The sequence below is a fragment of the Oryzias latipes genome, chromosome 6 (assembly GCF_053564925.1).
Source record: "Oryzias latipes strain Hd-rR chromosome 6, Olatipes_Hd-rR_3.1".
In the NCBI taxonomy this organism is placed as follows: Eukaryota; Metazoa; Chordata; class Actinopteri; order Beloniformes; family Adrianichthyidae; genus Oryzias; species Oryzias latipes.
Genome location: NC_136242.1, coordinates 12,439,203 through 12,464,654, shown reverse-complemented (window position 1 = coordinate 12,464,654; position 25,452 = coordinate 12,439,203). Strand labels below are relative to the sequence as shown.

The window sequence follows — 25,452 nt, the reverse complement described above, 5'->3', positions numbered from 1 at the left end:
CGTCACACAAACTTAGAGATCTTGGTTTCATGGAGGAAGAAAGGATTGAAGTGGACAGCGTCAAGGACACCGATGGCTCATCGGGCTGCAGAGATCCTGCAAGCCACCCATCAATGAATAAAACATTAATAAATCGTAAATCAAACAAATGAGCTTCCAAACATTTGGAACGTTATCAATAAACATTAAGCCAGTGCTTCTCAAATAGTGGGGCGCGCCCCCAGGGGGGGGGCGAGAGCGATGCCAGGGGGGGCGCGCGGTGGTGGCGGTTTTAGGCACAGGTTTGTCCGGTGCGCAAATTTAACGTGGGGGCAGCGGTGACAGCGGCTCAGTGCTTGGAAAATAATCTGGTCCACTATTCGGTTCCTATTGTCTGTTCTGTCTGTCCGCGGCTGCGCGAGTGAGAACGAAAGGGGAGGGGTGGTGTGGGCCCTGTCTGCCAGGGGAATCGGGGCACGCGGACCACTGCTACCGCTGCCTGTTGCCCAAGATCACCGCTGCCCTTAGATTCCTAAGCTCATGCTAACAATGTCATTCTTTATGAACTATTGTAGACATTTTGATGACGTGTCTTTATTTTCCATCCATGTTTTCTTTGTCTGCCTGTGGTTTAGTTGGTGTCAGACAGACATAAAGACAGCAGGTAATGCAGGAAAACAGCTGCACTTTTATGAGATCAGAAATAAACAATCCGTCATTTAGAAAAAAAAAATCAGCACGTTTTTACCTATTTCTTCAGACTAAAAACGTTAAATATATTGGTGCTGCTGTGTTAATGTTTCAGATCAATTTAGATTTAATATTATTTATTGATTGAATTATTTTTTTCAGCATCAAATGGTTCAGTTGGTCAAAATGTTTCTAGTTTAAATAAGGAATGACAGATTTTTTTTATTTCAGGTACTTTCAGCTTCTTTTCTGTTTTAGACTAGAACAGGGTTTCTGTGGCTAAATAAAGTTAATATTTGTTGAAAGTGGATTTATTTTGCTTTTTTCTTTTGTTAGTGTTAAAAGATACAATTTTAGGTATACAAATTTTATAGATACTGACCTGATGTATTGTCACCGCGCGAGTGTGTCTGTGTGTGTGTGTGTGGGGGGGGGGGGGGGGTCAGGGGGGGGCGCGAAACATTTTCTTTTCCTAGGGGGGGCCTGGCAAAAAATAATTGAGAAGCACTGCATTAAGCTCACCTGTTTAATTAAGTTTAGTGGGTCTGATCTGCTGCTGTGCGGCATTCACGCGCTGTACTGTATGCTCTGTCATGGTTTGTTTTGTCTTGGTTTTTGCTTTAGTTCTTGGTCTGTCATGTTTGGTTCCGTTTCCTGTTTTATTTTGAAAGGTGTTCTGTGTTGTCATGTTCCCGAGTTTTACTTCCTTGGTCCCCATCTGCCCTGATCGTGTTCACCTGTGTCTTATCTGCCCTGTCTGTATATAAGTCTTGTCTCTGCCTTCCTCTTGTGCTGGTCCATTAACTTTTGTCATGGTGTTTACGTCATCCTGTCTTAGCGTCCTCGTTCCATGTCCCTCGCCATGCCACAGTGAGTTTTTGTTTTGTTTTTGTTATCCTGCTCTGCAGCGCTTTTTGTTATTAAAACCCTCTAGTCCTGAACCCGTTGGCCTCCCGTCTCTGCGTCTGGGTCCTACCGGCTCTCGAGCCTCCCCGCACATGACATGCTCACTTTCACGTAATTAAATTTACGAGTTTTTTTCTTGTAAAATCACGACTTTAAATCTTGTAATTTTATTTGTTTATTTTTTGGTGGCCCTAAAAGTCCGTCGTACACAACAGATACAGTATAATCGATTTTTTTTTTTTTCTTTCCTTTTTTTTTTTTTTTTAAAAGTCTTGTTTTGGTCAAACACATCTTGCATTTTGATGTAATGAAAATGTTTTTTTTTTTAATGATAAGCAAAAACATTTTCAGGATTGGGTTTTGATGTTGCATTCATCAATCTCTCCCAAAACTTTGAGAGTTCCAAAGGAGACTTTAAAATTTAGTAATTTTATATATTTTTAAGAAGTTTAATAAAAATTTTACGTGAAAGCTTGAAGGAAGCTGAGTTGTGAGGTTTGTTAAAAGTTCAGATGGAGTATGTAACAACATTTATAGAACTCCTATGTCAATACTGTATATGTGCATTCTAGCATAGCTCACACTACACTGAAAAAAAAGATCTGTTGGATTAACATAAAAAAATCATGGACATCGGTTGCGCGCAAAAAAATCATGTTATGCCAACATGAAGATTGCACATAAGAAAATCATGTTATGCCAACATGAAGATTGCACATAAGAAAATCATGTTATGCCAACATGAAGATTGCACATAAAAAAATCATGTCCTATCGTAATGAATACTTCTTTTTTACTCCACCTAAGAATTCAATGTGAAAAAACAAGATTTTATTATGCAATTTACCATAATTTTTTTACACATTTAACAAACAATAAAATGTTTTGTTAACACTATAATTTGTTTGCAATCAACAAAATATTTAATTTAAGTTTATAAATAATTTTGATCAAATTTCAATTGAATTAAAAACAATTCAAATTGCAGATTTGAACCTAGATCATATAGCAAAGCAAATACATATTTTTTATTTAAAAGCCAATATTTTCCTTGTCAAATACAAATACACTAAATATATGACTCTGAACAAAAATTTAAGGTTTAACTTTTTTATTATTAAAACTTGACAAGATGTTATCAGTGATGCCAAAAGTACAAGTCAAAAAGAAGGGCTCATTTAGGTGGTATATAAAACCAAACAGCAAGGCAACTGCCACATTCGAATTACAACACTTTGTAAGTCAACAACCACAGTCTGCCCTTCAACGTTGTACTTATTTAAACTTAGAAAATAGTGCAAAACGACACGAGGTACAACTCAAATAGAAGAGGGGCTTGCTATTTAAAAAAAAAAAACATAACATAACAGAGCCAAAGCAAGCAGCTGAACTCTTAGAAAACAAAATAAGTTAAGGCAAGAGTTTTACTCAAAGAGCCGGATTTTGAAGGCCTGAACCCTTTTGGACACAACTTTGCCCTCCAACTCCATTATAATTTTTTGAATCACCTCAAAGGTGTATTTGAGGTGAGGAGGGTAATCCAGGTTTAGATTGTAAATAAGGCCAAAGAGAGTGGCAACTGCCACTCCAACACTAGGTAGGTCAACCACCACAGCCTGGCCTTCAAGTACCACACGAATGTCCTCTTTCTCACCACTGCAACTTTCAGTTAGAAGGAAAATTCCCACGGTGGTGTCCTCAATTGCCTCCTGGATCACTGCATGGTGTTCACTCTACAAAACACAGAAAAAATGTTCAATAAAGATTTATAGATGCAAAATATGATTGATGTAGCCACAAGTTGTTCTATCATGGTGAAAATGGGAAGGGAAATGGAGGAAGAGTTATCTTGAAGGAGAAGTTTGTTAGGAGTGTTTCAGAGGTAAAAAGAGTGTCAGATGAGTGGGAAGATGGAAATGAAAGGTGTGATGTTAATGTTGTTAGTGGGTTTCCTCCACAGGTAGGATGTGAGCTGGAGGAGAAACTCTGGTTGGACCGTGATGAAGTGATGATGAGCATCCCTAGAATTGAGAGAGCAGTCATTGGTGCAGATTTCAATGGACATGATGGTGCAGGAAACTGAGGTGATGGGCAAGAATGGTATCCATGAGAGAAGAACAGTTAGTGGTTGAGTACGCCCTTTGAGAAGAGGCACAAACATAGGTTGATCTATAGGAGTGGAGGTAGAAGCACAAGTAGCAACTGTGCAGGTTTTCCCACTTTAAAAGATGAGAGGCCTGTGATTGCAAGAGAAAGGGTTAGATGGAGGAAGTTGATGGCAAAATTTGGTTTTGAGATTATTTTACACAAAAAGTATTTTACCTACACTACCTTAAAAATATTTTTCCTCCAGCCAAGACCGCTTCAGTTTGTTTTTTATCGTCTTCTCACAACTGAGGTCGTGACCACACTCAATAATGACAATGCCCGCCATTATTTTAACACAAATTTGATCGCAACCTCTTCAGATTTGTTTGTGAAAGTTTAGTGTGGGTCCGCCAGTTTTGGTCTCTAGGGAATCTGTCACGCTGACCACGTGGTGCAGACAGAGCCAATCAGACCCGTCGACGCATCCGAAAGCAACTAAAACGTCCCGTCATTGGTCAATTAGGCCGGGAAGACAAGAGATGGCCGCGACCATAGAGGAAGCGATCCGCGGAGAAATATAGAAAATAAAGCTAAAATTCGCCGATTTCAGAACATTTTTTCATCCGGAAAGTGATTTGTCCATAGAGATCAGGTCTTTATTTCCCGGAAAGTACGTTTGGTTTGCTCAAAAACCCGGATTTCCGGGAATTCCCAGAAGACTTTCATCACTGAAGTCCCCTGACCAAACTATGCAAAAAAAAAAGCTATTCATACTCCGAAGAAATACGGCACACTCTGCTCTTAATGATACATTTGTTGAACTTACCTCATATTCCCTGAACAGGTGAGCTGGGTCCTCCTGGAGGTATATGCACAGTCCCTTTAAGATGAGTTTTCTTAGAACCTCTGTGTCCTCAGTCTGAAAAGAGACAGTTACTTTGTAAATTGATTTAAGACTTTCGGACACAGTCCAAATTACTTGAAAGCTAAAGATATATGAGATTTTGTATACTGTAAACCCTTGTTTTTCGCGGGGGTTACGTTCCAAAAAGAACCCGTGATAGGCAAAATCCGTGAAGTAGAAACCTTAATTTTTTTTAAACTATTATTATACAATTAAATACTCTATTATAAATTGAAAAGAAAGAACAAACCATTTACAGGCTCAAGCATTTGTTTCACAAATAAAGGTAATTTAGAAACGTTTTTTTTTAACAAATAACTTCTGTACTGTACTGTCAAATAATAATTTTAATCATCAATGTGAACAGAAGGCTTTAAATCGCGGAGATTAGCCCGCCCACCGCGACCTGAGTAATTGGATTAAACGGGAGAAAATTTAAAATGATCATGAAAAAAATACAAAGTACAGTGGGACAAATAGTGACTCAGGTGTATTTCACTGCTCTACAGACTGAGCCGCTGCATCCTGACTCCGCTCTGCAGTGTTTTCTTCTTTTGAAGCCCGCGGTGCAGCTGTGTTTATTCGGGAGAAAAACATAGTGATAGGCAGTTGTCGCTCTTTTTTCTGCTTTGCAAAAAGATCCATATACACTGACATGCCACCATCAAGAGAATCTGCACGAACTTAATGTCAATTTGGCAAGCTGTTTTACGTACGTGCGCATATTAAACTGCAACGTTTTTGACGCACAGGTAGAGAAGAAGCGGAGCGACTTTTTAGCCAATCAGAATGCTGAACACAATGTACAATGCAAATTGTGAAAAGTAAACCGTGTTATAGCAAGCGATCACTGTACTTCATTTAAAAATACAAATTTTGTCAAATTATTACTTAAAAGTTGAATACATTTTTTGGGGCTGTTAGTTGACATTATGGTTTAGTGAAATCCTCGCTGTGAGAGGTTACAAGGTTGAAATTTGAATGATTCTTTTATATGGATCAAGCTTTTTATGGCTCATTTTATCTTTGTTATTCCTGCATTTACAGTAAAATACCATCTGTGACACAAATAAATATTAAATTAGACATTTTTAATATTCAGTGGCTCACCTGTCTGAATAGTTGTAGGGAGGATTATTTGTGTGCATTATTTTTTATAAGTGTGAGATTGGAAAAAAGTGGATACTCTGGGTCCCTTAACGTACACGTAAGAGTTAATTACTTTTTCTGGAATATTTTTAACATACTTTTTTAAGGTGTTTGTATTGAACTGAAATAAAGACATAATAAATGCACCTCAAAACAGACTAATATCCCTAGGGCATAATAATGATAAACAATCAATTAATCCTTGCCTTCTCAATCTTTTCCAGGATGTGCTTCAGTTTGGCTCCAATCACTCCTCCTCGTTTCTTGAATAAATTCATCATTTTGTCTGTGTAAATGTCCAGCTGGGAGAGGAATCTTGACTGAAGTAGCATGGTGGTTATCCTCCTAAATTCAGCATTTATCTGAAAGCACACAAATAAAGCCTAAATTATGACAACGGCAAAAAAATGGCAAGGAAAAAAAAAATCAAGGGGACTAAACTGTCGCAGTTACACGTTTTGTTAATATTTATTATCAGAGGATAAATTCCATAGTGTCACAAACCTCACTCATGTGAAATAATGCAGGCCATCTTGTCTTGAAGTCCTGAACCATTGGCTCCTCGGAAATTACTTCTCGTCTCCTATATGAAAAGGTTTTCTCCATCTTTCTTTTAATTATTTCCCTACTTGTTCTCGTCACATCATCAAGAAGTTCAACTCTCAGTCTTTCCAGGCTTGTGTTTGATTCTCCAATGGGATGCGGGGGGCAATAATTAACCTCTGACCGTCGAGGTTTCTTTATGGAAGCTGCAGGACTTGTTTTACCCTCTGGCTTCATCTTCAGGGAATTGATAGTCACTTCAGTACATCCAAGTTTTCTCAGTTGAGTGCGGTACATGGCAAGCTTATTCACCAAACTGGCCTTCCATCCACCATGTCCAGTGAAAGAACCCCTCTCACTCAAGCAAGGATGCTGCGAGACAAGTGCCTTTGCCACAGCATTTAATTCCTTTCCACTGCAGTAAAGTTTATATTTGATTATTTCTTGCACCAGAGTTTCAAGAATATTTGATTTAAGTTTTGGATCCGGAATGAGTGTAGTGCCATCATTTTTGTATGCAGCATTGCCTCTTTGAAGTTTCAGCTCAGAATCATAAGAAAACTGTGGCACGGGAAAATTGACTGGCCACATTGCTCTTGAACTTGAAGAATCAGAAGACAGAATATCTGTGTCAATAGACCCAGAAGACATGGATAATGAAAGGGGTGAAATTGGAGGCTGAACCACAGAATGACTGAGAGAACTCTCATCACACTGGGCATTTTCAGTCCGGATGACTTTAATGGTCCCCTTATCACTGAGTTCTTCCACTCTTGTAAGGTTGGTAAATGCATTTCCAAAATGCTCGTCCATAAACTGAAGTCTGAAGGTATAGTTGAGGTTGCACTGTCTTTTTACCTCCTGAACCATTTCATCAACGGATCTTGGGAAACCCTCTTCAAACAGCAGTCTTTGAGAGTTCTCAGCATCCAAGATAACCCTTAGCACCTTGAAATCAGACATTGATGATCTCTTAATCTGTGGGGAATAACAGAACAGGTTAGATATAATAATTATTTTTTGCATTATGAACAGCATGCACTCAAAAAAAGGAAATTACCAGCCATTAAACTCTACAAAAATGTAACTCGTCATTCCAACAAGAAAATATTATGTTTGTAAATCATACGTAAATTAATCATGTCACATGTATATAAAATTCATGAACTTAATAGTAACTAATTTTAATCATGTTGATCCAACATGATAAGATTACGTTTGATTTTGCCTGTGGATAATCTCGCGATATCATGAGACTATGCGAGACTATGCGAGATTCCTTGCCAGAAGCGCGAACATTCACATGCACGATCGAGTCAAAGACATCTGCTGTAATTTGAAAAAGGTAAGATAAATTTTCTCCATATACAACACAGTCCTATTTAATAGGTACGTTAACTACGTTTTACTAACTTTTGTATTCGCTTTAATGCAATTTTATTTGAGTTATTTTTATTTAAACAAATTGTCGTAGCTAGCATAAATAATTGTAGGCTCTCGGAAGCTAAAGAGACCCCCCCCCCCAATTCTCTGTTTGAAAACCCTAATGTTCCGATTTATAAAGGTGTTCCCTGAGTTATTTGATTATGACGGCGATTGCAAAGGTAAGGAAGTTGTTTCGGTCGGGAAATCGTGTTTGTGAATTAGCTTATGTGGATGAGCTAAAGCTAAGCTAGTCAAGCAGCAGTGGTAGCCAGACAGTGAAAAATGCACGTCACGGAACTCGGTTGGTTTTTGAAGAGCGGTTTTAAAGCTCGCTTTCATACGAGGGAAATCATGTTAGTTGGATTACGTCCATTCATGTTTGTCAAAGCTAACATTTAGTCGAAGTGGGTTGGGTGTAACCGCTTTCAACAAATTCCCGCTGAAATATCCACAGCAGTGTTGCCTGGTGGGAAATGAAGGCACTACGATACGTAGCCACCAGAATCTTCTTCCAAACCAGCTATTAGACCTGCGCGCAAGGCTGCAGCATTCCCTCCGTTTATGAACGAGCGTCTGGAGATCGGTGGGTAGTACATATGCAACGGAATCTAGTTTTAAAATAGTCCAGAATTTTGTCTTTAAGCTGCTTCAGTTTTTTTAAAATCAGTGCAAAAGTAAAAGTTAGGACATTTTTCCGCATGAAATTTGCGGTTCACAAAGCCACTCGTCAGTTTTCTATGGTAAGTTTAGTTGATGTCTAATTTTGATACTATACTATTTTTGTCTTTTATTCTTCACCTCCTGGCAATTTAATGACAAAATACAAGTTAGCAAGTACTGCCTTTTCGTTCGCAAGTTGCTTTACCCAACCAGTGAATGCTGGGACATGAGGTCATGTGACCAGTTTTGAGTAAGTAAGCTGATTGAATGCAGCCAATGTCCACACACACAAAGAGCAAGTGTAGCTTAATTAAATACTTTTACATTGTGGTGATTTTAATATAATAACTGCTTTATTATTGTTTTATTTATTTTAAAAAATCAATCATGACTTCTTTTTTTTTAAGAAAAATTGTTCTTACACCTGGCAACACTGGTCGTCAGAGCTGTCTGCAGGCAGGCAACTTGACTCGGTAAAATGGCGTGGGGGTGGGGTGTATAGCGCTGGGTAGTAACACAGGGCTTGTTAACAGCTGCAGATACTACATTACGGTATTTTCACGACCATAGGGCGCACACTGGTTACAGGGTTTAGTCTCAGTTATGGGTGATTTTTCAGTATTTGAGTGACATACAAAAGCCGCACCAGGTTTTAGGGCGCGGGCCCTGTCGAATATTTGGTTTTGAATACATATACTGTTAGATCTTGGTTATTCTTTTAGAAAAGTATCATTTAAATGAACCAAAAGTAACAGCTTTCTTTCTTTTTCAGAAAACACCATTCTGACATCCAACTCACTGATAAAGAGAGTCATTGGTCATCATCAAGTTAGTAAGTTAGTGTTTTAAGTTTGTGTATCCCTTTTGCTTTTGTTTTTTTCCTATTTTTTTATTTTCTAGGATTTGGTGCGGTATTGGCTGCCTTTTTGATTTTATATATATATATTTTTTAAGTTAAACTGGGATATGTGGAGCTGTAAGGTGTGCACTGTCTCTCTCCCCAATAGATATGAGCTACTAAAACACTGTAGGCTTCAGCACAGAAATGTGCAACGTTATTCCTGCCCACACACAAGTTGCCCATGTAATTTTAAAACGTGGAATTCTTTGCACATTCATTTAAGTAGAGTCCATCCTAAGCAAAGTACCCAAGACCAGCAGCAACTCTTAACTTACAGTTGCAATTTGTGTCCTTGTAGTGATCTTCCTACAGAGAGGGAATATTTTTTACATATAGGTACTCATTTGAAGAGTAATGAAACCGTTACTTGTATGTTTGAGGGTTGCCATTTTAAAACAAATGTATATGGAACATTTCACTCTCACAAGAACAGGAAGCACAACCCACACACAGTCAAAGATTTCAAGCTAGGTGTAGTTACCACCTCTGCATCTTCACTAGGATCATCAGAAGATTGTGAACCATCAGTCAGACAAGAAGTTGAATCAGGCAGTGCCTTTTCAAGTAGGGAAGAAGATGTAAGGAGGACCTTTCCTGAAGTGATTGAGAGAAACTTTGCTGCCGTGTTGCTCAAGCTGGAGCATTTTGCACATGTGCCAGGTGCAAAAATTGATGAGTTCTTAGAGGAACTTCACTACTTGTTAAGCTCAACAGCCTTGCCCATTTCCCTTGAAATTTTTGAAGGGGTACTTCAGAAACATATCCCTTTGATTGATAGGTCAGTGTTAACAGAAGTAACTGCTGTTCTTTGCGCATCTAACCCATTGTTGAAAGCCATAAAGAAAGATGGCTCGCTAAGCTCAACATACCTTCGTAACCAGTATTATAAAGAGAGCTTTTGCACAGTGGAACCTGTTGAATACATTCTTGATGTCAAGGAACACAGAAGCTTTCAATATGTGCCAATACTGAAGACTTTACACCAGCTTTTTGCTAAGAAAGACCTTGTGGAAAGGGTAGTTGAAAACCATAAAGCACAACAAAGTAAAATATCAGCTGAACATTGTATTTACAGATCTTATCAGGATGGGTCACACTTCCAACAGAATAGGTTTTTGTCAGGGGATGAGATGAGGATTTTGTTGCGGTTGTACATAGACGATTTTGAGATTTGCAATCCTCTAGGTACTTCGCGCAGAAAACATAAGCTTTGTGGAATCTACTGGACTTTAAGTAACTTGCCTTTGGGCTCACATTCGTCACTGTCATCAATTTACCTGGCAGTGTTGTGCAAAGCTGTTGATGTTAGTAAGTTTGGTTATGACCATGTCTTGCGTCCCCTTCTTCATGATGTCAAAATTTTGGAAGAAGAGGGAATTTTCATTCCATTACTAGGAAAGTCTCTAAAAGGTACAATACAGGTTGTTGCAGCAGACAACTTGGGTGCTCACAGTATAGCTGGTTTTAATGAAACCTTTTCCAGTGGCTATATCTGCCGTGTTTGTACTGCAACAAGAACAGAGATCCAAACGAAAGAGGTAAAATCTGGTTTGTTTACTGTCAGGACCACAGAACTTCATGACAGTCATGTGAAATTGGCAAAGAAAAATGGTAGCAGTTATTTTGGTGTGAAAAGACAGTGCTTTATCACTGAAATGTTAGCCCACTTCAGTGTACACACAGGCTATCCCCCAGATATTATGCATGATATTTTTGAGGGCATTGTGCCTGTGGAGCTTGCACGGTGCCTGGCAATTCTGATATCAAAGAGATATTTCAATCTTGAAACCCTCAACAACTCTATCCTGCATTTTCCATACAAGTGGACAGACAAGACCAACAGGCCCCATGTGATACCATCTACATTTTCAACCAGAGGAACAATTGGGGGAAATGCTACTGAAAATTGGGCTCTCTTAAGATTACTCCCATTCATAATTGGGCATCTGGTGCCAGAAGGGGAGATTGCATGGGAAATACTGTTAGACTTAAAAGATATTGCTGAGCTTGTGGTTGCTTCAGAACACACAGATGAGTCCATTGCTTATCTTGAAAGCAAAATTACTGAACACAGACAAAAGTATCAGGAACTCTTCCCAGATGTTCAACTTCTCCCAAAACATCATTATTTAGAGCACTATCCTGAGCTAATAAGGAAGTTTGGTCCCCTTGTGGCCCTCTGGACAATGCGCTTTGAGGCCAAACACAGTTTTTTTAAGAATGTTGCACGTCACACCAATTGCTTCAAAAACATACCCCTCTCACTTGCTGCTAAGCACCAACTTGTGATTTCATATCACTTAAGTTCATGCACTTATGAAAAACCTTCCCTTGAAGTCACCAACATCTCAACAGTTCCTGTGGATGTTTTGAAACATGAAATAGCTCAGTCTATTGAACAGACTTGCCCTGGTACAACTGAGGTCCACTTTTCCAAACATGTGTCAAGTAAAGGTCTTACCTTCAGAAAAGGGATGATAGTTGCTCATGGATCTATAAGCGGGCTGCCTGACTTTTCAGAGATTCTTCAGATTTGTATTGTTCAGGACAGATTGTTTTTTATTGTTAAAAGACTTTCTGGGTGGTACAGGGAACATTTCAGAGCCTTTGAATTGAGTGCAAGTCCAGCAAGGGAAAATGTTTTTGTTGAACTTGGTGACTTGACCGATGACTACCCTTTGGCAGACTATTTTGTTGGACCTCTAAGACTGGTGACATTAAAAAGATATATTCACATCAGGTATGTTTTTTTTTTCATTCACTCCACTTGCATGATAGATATTTTTAATGTGCCCCCCTCCCACCCGCCCGCCTCTAATATCTAATATGCATGTGTATATATGAGCATTAATGGGTGGATGGATGGATGGCATAAGAGATGCTGTTAGACTTAAAGCAGAGAAGGAGAATGTTTAGGGAATGTATTCAGTTCACATGAGCTGTTGTGATGTGATGTGTGTTTATTTACTTTTCCAGTAGGTCTGTTACGATTTTTGTCTCTTTCTTCATTCAGGCCGTTGTGAAATGGCTACTCCAGTGATGCTACGAATCATTTTTGGAGAAAATGATTCTCAGAGATTGGTCCTTTCCAATGGGATGCCAGAATCTGTCAGTGAACTTGTGCAAGAAATTCAGAGACAATGTGCAGTAAATGGGGACTTCAGGCTTCAATTCATGGATCCTGAGTTTGGAAATGAATTTACCAATTTGGTATCAACATCAGACATCCAGCACAAAAGTTCTATCAAAGTCATCTTTAATTCTGTTGCGACTGCCACGCCTAATGATACAGTTTGTCCATTCTTATCGACTGCCACCACCTCCTCACAAGATGAATCCTCATCCCTTTCATCACCTGGGAGCTCATGTGATACAGACATATTGTCTTCTCCTGGGTCCACATCCTCAAGGTCCACTGCTTGGCCTGTTGTATTTTCCATCCCACGGTTTTCTTATGATGCTCAGCTCCAACTGGACAGGGCGAATATAGCTGTTAAAGAAACTGGTGCGTTACTAAATCCTAGTAGTGCACTCAAATCTGCTATTCTTGATGGGTTAACTGAAGCAATTGTCCAACACAAAGTGTACCTCTCAGACAGGGAGTTTGACGAGGTAGCCGAAGCTCTTGTAACTACACACCCATGTCTGAAGGAACCAGGTTCTACCACTGGCTATGGTGGATGGAAGACGAGCCTGAAATATAAACTTGCCAACTATCGAACCAAACTCAGACGAATTGGGTGTCCTGAAGTTACCATGAATTCTTTAAAGCATAAACCTGATGGGAAGTGCAGCCCTGCATATGGAGTAAAAAGGCCTAAAAAAGCTGAAGTGAATTACTGTCCAACTTATCCAGTTGGGGAAACGGCAGAAACAGTAGAACAGATGCGAGTGGCGCTCCTGTCAGAAGTCAAGATAAGAAACAATGAGCAAAAGGTAGCACAAATGATGGAGATGACCTTTGCACTTAGAAGGCAAGAGGTAGTTCAAGAAGCACCCATGATTGCGGAGTTCAAAACTAGGTGGCCAGCTGTCTTTCTTGTGCGAGAGGCAAGTACAAGAGTCTAAGAACATCCTCATTTTACAGAAAACTGACATATCTACACAACTGTAACATCATTATAACTTACTTGACTTTTGTGTCACTGTTTTTGTAGGTGAGTGCAGAATTTAAGAGAATCACAACAGTTCCTTTGGTGCCAAAGTTCTTCTCTGCGCTGGATAATCACTCGGCAAACCTGATGAAGGCCTTTTCCAAGAAAGGTGGAGAACAAGGGAGAAAAATCAGGACCATCATAGCAGCTATAACCAAGGTATGATACCCAATGAAAGAAATCTTAGGAGCTTGTCTTTTTAGGCTATATTATACATTTATCTGAAAAAGTTGAATTCCAATCAAAATTTGTATTTAAGTAAGTTTTTCACACCTAAAATTTTATATTGTAATTTGCTGTGCAAAAACGTAACTGTCTCACTTTGTGAAACTCGTTGCTGTTTTGATATTTTTGTAATGCTCTATTTTTTTGTGATCTGTGTACTTAGGCTGACAATATCCAGGTTAAAAGAGAGTGCATCCTCAAAGCTCTTTGCGTCTACCTAAATGAAGATCCAGAGAAGCTTGTCAAGGAATACTTGGTGTGTTAATTTTTTTAATCTTCATTTTATTAATTTTTTTCTTAAATAAGAACTTTTAAACCTTAAATTTTTTTTTCAAACTAGCTGTGGTGTCCATGTGCAAAAGATCTCTGATCGGATCAAAGATCGAATTAGAATTGAACAGTCTACATGGGCCCAGAAAAACTATCAAATTATATCAAACATTTGCATACGCCACACTTTTGATTAGAATGTCATTTTGACATGAGCAGAATTTTCTAAAATACCAGAAATGACAGAAGAAGAAGAAATTAGTTCCATTGTAACAAACAAATCTGCGGCGTAGAGCAAGATTATTTTCTAAACTTGCTTTTATTATTGTGTTTATTATTAAGGACCTCTTTGCCCATAATTTTCTAAATCCAGCCGGCCAGTGTTTTTTTTTATTGGCTGAACGCACCCGGAAGTAGGGTTGGGGTTAGGTTAATACTTGCCAACAACATTAAACTATTGATGAACTTAAAAAAAATGGTCCAGACAATGCTGCAATGTGCATCTTGGCTACTTGTAGATATGTGGTAATAACAACAACAACTGCCTTTATTTTCTCTAGATAGGATTGGCAACACAAATTCATATGAATATTTACACGTTTTTTTCAGGACTGTGTGGAGCTGCATTTATCCATTTAATAGCCCCCTCTGCCAGCTCACACACTGTTCCAAATCTTCTGCTTTTTCCTATCTCGGTCGGAAAGAAATTTTGATCCAAATGTGCCTGATCAGGGCAGAGTACTGCGAACGGTGTGTTTACATGTCAGATTAGATCAAAATTTCTTTCCGATCAAGATAGGTGGGTTATGCCGATTGTTGATTGTGTATGTAAACACTTTGTTCTGATCGTGGGTCACTACTGCGCTGGCTTTGCGTCATTCGTAGACGGAGTGGTGCTCCAGGGAAGGCTTTGAGCGCAGAAAGGACCAGAGGGATGCTCTGTGTGAGAGAACCGTGTCTCTGATCAGTGCAGACGGACTCGTTGATTTGTGTTTGTGTGTCGGGATGGTTCTCTGTTACAGTTTGGCTCCACAGGAGGCTTAGGAACACAGTCTGTTGGGCTGCTCTGCTTGAGTGAGCTGCCGAAGAACCGTGTCTCTAAGCAGAGCAGCAGCTTTTCAATACAGAAATGTCGGTTAGGGCAGTCCAAACCGTATAAACAATTATGTGAATTTGTTTTATCAGTTGTGTCCAGAGAAAATTTTATCCACACATATATATGTTCAACAAAGATGCACATTGCGGCACAGATCACACAGATTTTTTAATTACAATGTTGTTGGCACGTATTAGCCTAACCCTTTTTCCGGTTCCATTCGGCAAAGTATAAATCACTGGCCGCACGGATTTAGAAAATTATGAGCGAACAGGAACCTTATAATATTTGTAACAATAACAAAAGCACATTTAGATCATCTCGCCCTATGCTGCAGCTTTGTTTACAACAGAAGTCACTGTTCTTGTTCTTTGGCTGTTTCCAGTATTTTAGTGACTTTTGCGCATGTCAAAATGATTTATTCAGACCAAAAGTTTGTCGTATGTACACATTTTTGTATAATCGGATCAGGTTTTTCTGGGCCCATATACACAGTTCAAATCCAATCCGATCCAAGACATTTTGCACATGGAAGCGTAGCTAGTGTTTGTAACATATAATCTGGAAATCAGTTGAAATGAGGTTCTGTATTATCCAGTTTGGGCAGAAGTTGGGTCTGGGAGGGGCTATTAAAATTCAGCATGTCTTTTCTGAAAATGTGATTCAGCTTATGTGTGATTTATTTTTTCATATTGGGTCAGGCTGGGTACATAAACAAAAATTGCTCTTTTCATTTGCTCAAATTTAATTTTGTCTGATATGACATTTTATTGTGAGAAACTGGAACTAAAAGAGCACAACTACTTTATCATAGGACTAGCACTATCTTCTTATTAACCATGATGAACTCATAATTTCAACCGACCGGTTATAATATTTAAGTGAGTTCACAACTTTTGCATTGTGTGGATAGTGTTTTATGTTCATATTGCTCAATACAAAGGTGAATTATTATAATATAATTATTATTTTGTTTGTGAAAATTGTATTGTATGCACTTGAGTAAAATGTCATTGTTTGTTTTGTAACAGGATACTGAAGACTTCCAAATGGCCTCTGCGGAGACTGTCATTGGAATCTCTGTTATTCTACACGAAGGTGCAGAGCCCGGTGACAATGTGGAGAATGTTAGCATCGTTTTGGAAGGGATTGAAGTGATGAGTGAGTTGGACAATGTACCTTTTGCTGTGGCAATGCTTCTTGGCCTTGTATATGCAATGAACCTCAACTACCCCCAGGAGCTGAAATACACCTTTGAGGTTTTTCAGAAAATCTTTCTGGAATTGGATGGACATAAACTATCTAACAAAGCACAAGTCCTCAAAACATTGCTTTCCCGTTGAAGAACCTTGTCTTATAAAAGCTGCCTCGTTGCGTTGTCTTTGTTAGATGGGGACTTTTTGATTTTTGTTTAAAAAAACAAATATTTTGTAGCTTAGCAGTGCTCTTATTTTGTATTAATGTTTTGAGACCAATTCATTTTTTAATTTAATATTATTCAAGTCTGAAAATACTTGGAAATAACATTATTTTTGGTCATAAATTTTAAAGGAATCCTATGTTGGTATTTTGCTCTGCTGGTGTTTAATCTCCTAGTAATGGAAGTTAAATTGTATACTTGTTTTGTGTTAAACTTTTGTCATGCCAACCAGGCAGTAGACTTTGTAGTTGTCATTTACAAGTTGTCTGTTACTTTAGAGTATTTTTCAAAATGTTCGGTCTGACTGAAGTAAATCTTTGCATTGAACTCTGAACTATGTAAAATTTCATATAGAAGAGGAATGTGAAGCATATTTTCATTGGGATTGTGAAAACTCTCCCTCAGTTTTTGGTTCTCAATTATTAATGTTTTGTAATACTGGTAAAACCTGCACTGCCAGTGTAAATTGTTACTTGTTGAGGTAATAAAAATGTTATTAATCTAACTTAAAATGAATGTGTTGAATTACTTCACTTGAATGGAGTAATTGTACAGCTAAACAATTGGATTCAATCTATTTCATGTTATTTAACCAACATCTTTCAAATTAGTTACAGCAACATTATTAAGTTAAGTATAGTACTGTCATACATTCAATACTGTCATGTTGAATGAACATAAAAAAATTATGGAAAGGATTTCCACATAATTAAATTGCATTACTTGAACTAAAAGGAATCATATTGGTCTTACTTAATATACTTAAGTAAGAACAACTTAAGTATATTACGTTGGAACAACTTAAGTATATTAAGTTGGGTCAACATAAGTAAACTAAGTTAGGTCAATATAAGTAAATTACGTTGGATCAACTCAAATATATTAAGTTGGGTCAACATAAGTAAATTAAGTTGGGTCAATATAAGTAAATTACGTTGGATCAACTCAAATATATTAAGTTGGGTCAACATAAGTAAATTAAGTTGGGTCAATATAAGTAAATTACGTTGGATCAACTTAACTATATTAAGTTAGGATAACTTAAGTACATTAAGTTGGGTCAACTTAACTATATTAAGTTAGGATAAATTAAGTATATTAAGTTGACTCAACTTAAGTATATTAAGTAAGACCAATATGATTCCTTTTAGTTCAAGTAATGCAATTTAATTATGTGGAAATCCTTTCCATAATTTTTTTATGTTCATTCAACATGACAGTTTTTTGAGTGTGCTAATCAGAAGGAGAATATAGTAAGCAAATTATGTGCCATTTATCCTCTATTGTAACAATTTTAATGAATGTGCATGTTTAATTCTTACCCCTAGTGATGATATGCCTTTTTAAGGTTACCATGCGGCTTCCTCCAACCCAGTAATCACTCAGTGGATAGGTATCAATCAGTTCTTCAAGTGCAATGAGTTTCATTGTCTTTGCTGATTGCTCTAGTGCAAAGGCTCTGTAGTGCTCATTGTACCATGCACACATCACATTCACAATGAAGAATAGCCTATCGTCAATGATGCACATTTGAAAGATTTCTGAAAACTCAGGTAATCCAGAATCTGTCCCATGAATGACTATCATACCCTTGCAGTATGTGACACCGCAGTTTGATGCCTTTTTAGCTAGATGTATTTCATTTGTGTCAGGATACCTTTGCTGAATAGCCTTAGCCATTTCATCTTTTAACACATCTATTGGAACAGTGGAAACGTTAGACACCTCTAGGGGAGAGTTACCATAAGATGGAGAGTTCACATGAAATGCAATCATCAGCTGATGTTTAGATGCCAACGTTAAAGTCAAGTTCTTGAAGCAGCTAGTGTTTTTTACAATTTGTTTAAAGAAACTATGCTTTGCTTCAAAACGCATGGTCCAGTGATGTACAAGAGGACCAAAAGAACGGATCATGAGAGGGTAGTGTTCTGTGTAGTGATGCTTTGGTAGAAGTTTGATGCCAGGGAATTGTTCTTGATATCTATACCTATGCTCAACAATCTTACTTTCAAGGTATGCAATGGACTGATCAGTGTGTATGGGTGCGACAGCAAGTTCAACAATTTCTTTCAAATCCATGAGCACCAGCCAGGCCGGCTCATTCTCTGGTACACAATGCCCTATCAGAAATGGAAGCAACCTCAGAAAAGCCCAGTTTTCGTGAGCATTTCCCCCAATTGATTTACGACTTTCAAAGCTAATTGGTACTGGGTTCGGCTTGTTCGTTTTGTCGGTCCATTTGAAAGGGAATGTCTGTATGGCTGTGTTCAAGTCATATAATTTGAAGTAACTCTTTGATATTAAGTGTGCAAGGCAGTGAGCAAGCTCTACTGGAACAATTCCTTCAAGAAGGTCATGAGCCAGATCAGGTGGGTAGCCACCAACCACATGAAAGAAACTTAAAAATTCTGATAAGATACACCCTCTTTTAACTCCAAATACACTTTTGTCTTTCTCCTGTGCAGACTTTACATGATACTCATGCTCCTCCTTAGTTCTTGGGCCAAAAACACCCGATGAAACACAATGGTGTTGAACATCACAACTTTTTGCTGTGCACTGTCGGCAGTAGTAGTCTCCAGAAAAGCTTTCCTGAAATCCAGCTAGGCTGTGAGCTCCCAGGTTGTCGGCAACCACAGAGTGAACTGTACCTTTCAAAAAATGTCCCAACAATGCGATGTATACTCCTTGATCTTCTAAGATTTTGAGGTCCTGTAATAGAGGCTTTAATATCTTTGCATAGCCATACTTTTTTATGTGATCAGATTTGGCAAGTAACGCTAAGTAGATTGATGATAATGATGAGTGGGAGCCTGGTGGTAAGTTACCTAAGATCCAATATAATGCACACAGCTTGTGCTTCCTCTTGGAGGTGCCAAGAGGGTTGCATGTCTCAAAGTCGTCAATATAAAGGCCTAGAGATATTCTTAACTCATCATTATTTAAAAAGCTGTTCTTTTGAAAATGACTACCATCTTGAAAGGTCTTGTACTCATAAAACTCATCAGGTTGTGCATGCTGTGCTCCTCTATGATTTTTTAAAAGCTTCTCAACTACAGGTTGGCTCCTTAAAATTTGCTGAAGGGACTTCAAAATTGGCACATACTGAAATGTATGCTTCTCTTTTGCATTCAAAACATGTGTAACAGGTTCAACAACTCCAAATTTCTGGTTATAAAAGCGTCTGCGTTGATATGAAGTACTAAGAGATCCACCCTTTTGCAGAGCCTTTTGCACAGGAGTAGCTGAACAAAACACTGTAGCAATGTCTGTTATAATTGATTCATCAACTTGAATGTTGTTGCTCTTAAGTATGTCATTGACCAGACTTTTAGATATTCTAGTAGTTGGAGAGGTAAGTAAATGGTGTAGTTCTTGTAAAAACTCGTCAATGGCTGTTCCAGGGACATGTACTAAGTATTCTAATTTTAATAGAGCTGCTCCAAGTTGTTGTTCTATTAAATCACAGAGTTTGTCAGACTGTATGTTTATGTTTGCTGATGCAGTTATAGAAGAAACCTCTTCGCCATCATCTTCTTGATCAGAAGATGATTGTACATCTGTTTGAAAATCTTGTCTTGTGGTTCTGACAATACCTGGTTTAAAGTTAACATAGGTATGGGGTATATGTTTACGACTTTTGTGACTTTTAAATGTACCATAAATATTGCTCTGAAATGAACAATCTATAAATGGACAGGGAACATTCTCGTTCCGCCTAAGATGTGTGTTAATATGACAAAAAAAATCTCTTTCTATTGATAAAGCTTTATGGCTGCATATGTGACAGGAAAAAGTGGTGTGCTCTGTTGATGTTTGAGCTGTGCAAGTCAAATGAACCCTACTCTGGTGAATAAGTAAAGCATTCCATGTTTTGAATGAGCATGGACAGCTAAAATATGTACAGGGGAATCTGGTGGTGCGTCCAAAGTGAACATGTTCAAGTTTGTAGTGAGAAAGCAGTTTTCTCCTACTTGATGTTGTTTTAGAACACGCTTTACACTGCCACATACTGCAAAAGGAAAAATTAGAAAAATTAGAGTGTGTGTCAATGTTTGGGTGAGTGTCAAGCTATAGGCACATTAATGTTAAGTGAAGTATGTACAGTTCACATTGGAAAGTTTAGTTAAAAAGTCTAGATTACACTACTCACCTTTACTACAGAGCCTTTCAAAGAAATGTGCACTTGCTGATACTGGCAAGAAAGACAGCCGTCTGAAATACAAAGTCAGCAAATTTTAAATTCACATGCAAACTTTAAAAAAATGTAATTCTTAACCTTGGCTCACCATTAAATGTAATAGTTACTGGGTTAACAAAATCATAATATTCCCAATGATATGTTAACAGAAATAGTGGGATTCCCCATTGCCCTTTGTTCCACATGAGGACCATTTGCCATCCAATATCATTTTTTATAATGTATGTTTATGTCTCTGCATAAAAGTTGTTTGCAAAGAGTAGGGGTGGAAATTCTAAGGCCCCTCACAATTCGATTTAATTACAATTCAGGAGACAATGGTTCAATTATAAAAAGATTATTAATGCAGCTTTCAGTTTGGCTACAAGTCATTATCTGAGTTAAGAGAACATGATATTTTAGCTGTCAGTCTTTGGTTATTACATAAGCAGGTATTGTGATATTATGATTCTCTGCCGATTGAAGTGCAAGCGTCACACGTTAATGCAGTGCTTCTCAATTATTTTTTTGAGAGACCACCCTAGGAAAAAGAAAATGTTTTGCACCCCCCTACCCCCCATAACCTTTCTCCACCCCCACACACTCACTCGCGCGGAGACAATATATTAGGTTAGTATCTATAAAAATTGTGTAAGTATACTTAAAATTGTATCTTCTAACAATAACAAAAGAAAAAGCTACATAAATCCACGTTCAACAAATATTAAATTTATTTAGCCACACAGAAACACTGTTCTAGTCTAAAACAGAAAATAAGCTTAAAGTGCCTGAAATAAAAAAAATCTGTGAGTCCTTCTTTAAACTAGAAACTATTTGACCAACTGAACAAATTGATGCTGAGAAAAATAATTCAACCAATAAATAATATTAAATGTAAAATGATCTGAAACATTAACACAGAAGCACCAATATATTTAACGTTTTTTAGTCTGAAAAATAGATACAAACATTGTTATGATTTTTTTCCGAAATGATAGATTGTTTATTTCTGCCCAGATAAAGTGCAGCTGTTTTCCCGCATTACCTTCTGTCTTTATGTCAAATACTAACACCAACTAAAACACAGGCAGACAAAGAATACATTTATAGAAAATAAAGACACGTCTTAAATGCCTACAAGAGTTAATAAAGAATGACATTATTAGCATGAGCTGAGTCATCTAAAGGTACATGATGATTCTGGTGTTGCGTAATCAAGCCAGCTCTCCGAGTGCCCGTTCCACCTGGCAGGCTGAGCCCACCACCCCTCCCCTTTCGTTCTCACACACACACACACACAGCGCGCGTGTGACAGTAGACGGGAACGCGCAGCTGCAGGGAAGGTAGTTCACCGTTTCAGACTGTTACAAACTGTGATAGAACAGATAATAGGAAACCAAAAGTGGACCAGATTTTAATCCAAGTACTGAGCCCCTGTTACTGCCGCCCCCCCATTAAATTTTCGCCCCGTACAATTGCCCGTATTACCTGTGCATAAAACTGCCACTGTGTGCCCCGCTATTTAAGCACTGTCATAATGCAATCCTGTCAGCTTTCACAACTGTTGTCATGACATCAGCCATGCTTGTGTGCTCTTTCAAAAATGACAATAGTCAAAAGCACCCCGAGTTTAGTTGTGCTTATTACTTTTACATTGATTATTAATTTAAATTAATAAAAAAAAAATCTGAATTGTTTATGTATTTCAATAATTGTATATAATCGACCCCCCCCCCCCCCCCCCTAAAGAATGCTCCTTGCTGGAAATAGTTAACTGCACCTCTTCATTAACGTATTTTTTTGTCAAATAAAACCAGTATGGAACATAGTATACATAAATAAATGACTTAAGGCTTAGGCTTTAACTTGCTCAGCAGCACCAGAAAAAATTGTGACACTGTCAGTGTCAGAGAGGAACAGTGGTTAGTTGTGTCATGATCTGTAAAGCAGGACAGATTTCTGAGTTTCATGTTAAATAAAGATAAAAAAGAGAAACTTCCACAGCTTTGTATCATTGTATTAACTAAATTGATTGCATTGGTTTGAAATCAATAATTGCAAAAAAAAATAAACATTCTGAAGAAATGAGACCAGCAACTACACTTCAACCCCTCTGCCCCCCGCCCACATAGTTCAAAGCGCGTTGAGAACCCGCGAATTTTGAAATGGAAACTGCGAACTAAGCTAGCAGATCGCTAGTTGCCAATCATCACCCCGTAGCTAAAATCGTAGCTAAAATCTCTATAGAAAAACAAGTTCAATATTATAAAAGGAAAACAAAGCTCTGCTTGAAATCGAAGATTTAAACTTGGAAAACTAAAGGCATTCTGTGCAAGGGACGCGGCACGGAGGATGATTGACAGCCGACTGAGATACAGTCCTGATCAAATAATACCGTCTTTTAAGCTAGCTGGTCGGTAAAACGGTACAGAAATGCTAATATAACAATATTAATAATAGCTTCTCACATCCTGCTTCAAATTCGGTGCCCACAACGCAGAATTTAGCAAAAGAAAATACACAAGTGACAATGAATTACCCCCGCAACGTTTCTGCCTGCGGAGAAAAAAACCCGCCGCGCCCGCGAGCGCCCACTGCCCTTCACAAAGAGCAAACCGCTCATCCCCGCACATCATTGAAACTCACCGCTGAATCTGCCTAAGAGTACAATACACCGAGTACACCTCCCCCTACCTGCCGCCCTGGGCTGCAGCTGGCAGGGACAAAAGTGGCGCGCAGAGCCTTAACTTTGATAACTATGATAAAAGTGGATTACAAAGCTCTTCCCCGTGAAAACAAACAAGATTAATAATACATATCACGTTTTCCACTTCCTTAAATTAATTTGTAAGAGTAAATCCAACTTACCTTTACAAGTTTATCCAGTGGGCAGGTGCTCTCAGCTGCTCTGAAATGGCTGACTGCAGTGGTTGAAGATTCTCCTCCTGGAATGCTTCTTGACAGATGGGGTTTACCAATCCAAAATTAAGGGGCAAAGGCCGAAACATAAGTATTTTTTATGTTTTGTCTACATAATTTAAATATATTAATGTAACACTGCTAGAAAATAAGTGGGATCTACAAGATTATAATATGTTTCTAAGGTAAACATAATTTGTTCATATTAAAAAACATGTTTAGTATTTGTGAATTAAACAACCCCACTTTTCCTGTTTTTTCAGTGTAGCTATAACACAATGAGCTGCTACTGCAGAATCATGAAAGAAACAAAAAAAAGAAAGTGAGCTTGTGTTCAAGTTACTTATCGATTGAGTTAAATATAGCGTGCACCGTTTAAATGTTGCACTTTACAGTGATTAAAGGTGGTGTCACATAACCACTGAGCTACATTTGCCCACATTGCGCCGATGAAAATAGGTCACAGTGATCCCTCGCTATAACACGGTTTACTTTTCACGGTTTCGCTACTTCACGGATTTGCATCGTGCATCGTCTTCTGCATTCTGATTGGCTAAAAAGTCCCTCCGCTTCTTCTCTACATGTGCGTGGATAACGTTGCAGTTTAATACGTAAAACAGCTCGCCAAATTTACAACATGTACGTGCAAATTCTCTTGATGGTGTCATGTCGGTGTATAAGGATCTTTTTGCAAAGAGGAAAAAAAGAGCGACAACAACTGCCTATCACCTGCACCGCGGGCTTCAAAAGGAGAAAACACTGCAGAGCGGAGTCAGGATGCAGCGGCTCAGTCTGAAGAGCAGTGAAATACACCTGAGTCACTATTTGTCCGACTGTACTTTGTATTTTTTTTCATAATCATTTAAAAATTTCTCCCGTTTAACTAATTACTCGTGTCGCGGTGGGCGGGGCTAATCTACGCGATTTGAAGCCTTCTGTTCACATCTATGATTAAAATTATTATTTGACAGTACAGTACAGAAGTTATTTGTTGAAAAAAACGTTTCTGAAGCACTTATTGGTGAAACAAATGCTTGAGCCTGTAAAATGTTTCTTTCTTTCTTTTCAATGTATAATAGAGTATTTAATTGGATAATTATTGTAAAAAAAATATAGAGGTTTCTACTTCACGGATTTTGCCTATCACGGGTTCTTTTTGGAACGTAACCCCCGCGAAAAACAAGGGGTTTACTGTATACGTAAATATGCGTGCAAAACGTGAGAAAAATTGTGGTCTTTACACGAAATTATCACAAATATATCACAAATGACCCATGTTAAAACCACGGAAGAATTACGAATAAGCTATGTGAATCAACATAGAACACGAACTATGCGTAATTAGTGCGCAGTTTGCATGCAATTCAGCAGAGATTTGTCAGTCAATTACATAATTTTAAAGTAATATAAAAGTTATGCATCAGCGGTACATGAATGAAAAGTCTGTTAGACATACGTTGAACGGTCATGGAAAGCCGCAAATTTGTGTTTGCATTTCGCAAAATTAACGCACACAATAGATTTCCATACTTCTGCTTGAGGATTTCTCAATCAGAAAAGAACATTCAGTGACAAGCAGTCAAGGGCACAATATAGCTTAAAAATACCTAAAATAAAATTTTTATTTAAAATAAAAATCACGTTAATTTTTAGACATGTATTATTTGATTACCGACAGCACCTGCCTCCCCCGTGCCCAGCCTGCGCCGCACATACCGATCTGTGGCTGAAGCATCCACTTTACTGTTTCTGTCTTTCTAATATCATGATAGACGCTTTATTTTAGTAATTACCTCATTTTTTTGTATTTCTTGCCAACTGTCTGATTACATTGGTGCTAGTTTGTGACCCAATTAATCTTTTTTATCCTTTAAAATTGGACTTAAGGAATATACTTGGTGAGGTCCGTAGTACGCCTGCCTCAAGGCAGAGTGCGCTGCTGA

The 25,452-nt window shown here is 38.1% G+C and overlaps 1 protein-coding gene and 1 long non-coding RNA gene across 2 annotated transcripts; both read right to left on the bottom strand.

Moving 5' to 3' along the window:
• Positions 1-1,185: 1,185 nt before the first annotated feature.
• Positions 1,186-6,691, bottom strand: LOC144992433 (uncharacterized). The gene is made up of 4 exons (XM_078948484.1): positions 6,221-6,691; positions 5,923-6,078; positions 4,490-4,582; positions 1,186-3,308 (listed from the first exon to the last, which is right to left on the bottom strand). The coding sequence occupies exons 1-4, from the start codon at positions 6,554-6,556 to the stop codon at positions 3,000-3,002; spliced, it is 894 nt and encodes a 297-aa protein (XP_078804610.1). The 5' UTR covers positions 6,557-6,691; the 3' UTR covers positions 1,186-2,999.
• A 32-nt stretch (positions 6,692-6,723) lies between these two features.
• Positions 6,724-23,546, bottom strand: LOC144992432 (uncharacterized). The gene is made up of 3 exons (XR_013656376.1): positions 23,459-23,546; positions 20,564-20,625; positions 6,724-7,237 (listed from the first exon to the last, which is right to left on the bottom strand). It is a non-coding gene; the product is annotated as an uncharacterized LOC144992432 (long non-coding RNA).
• Between the last annotated feature and the right edge of the window lie 1,906 nt (positions 23,547-25,452).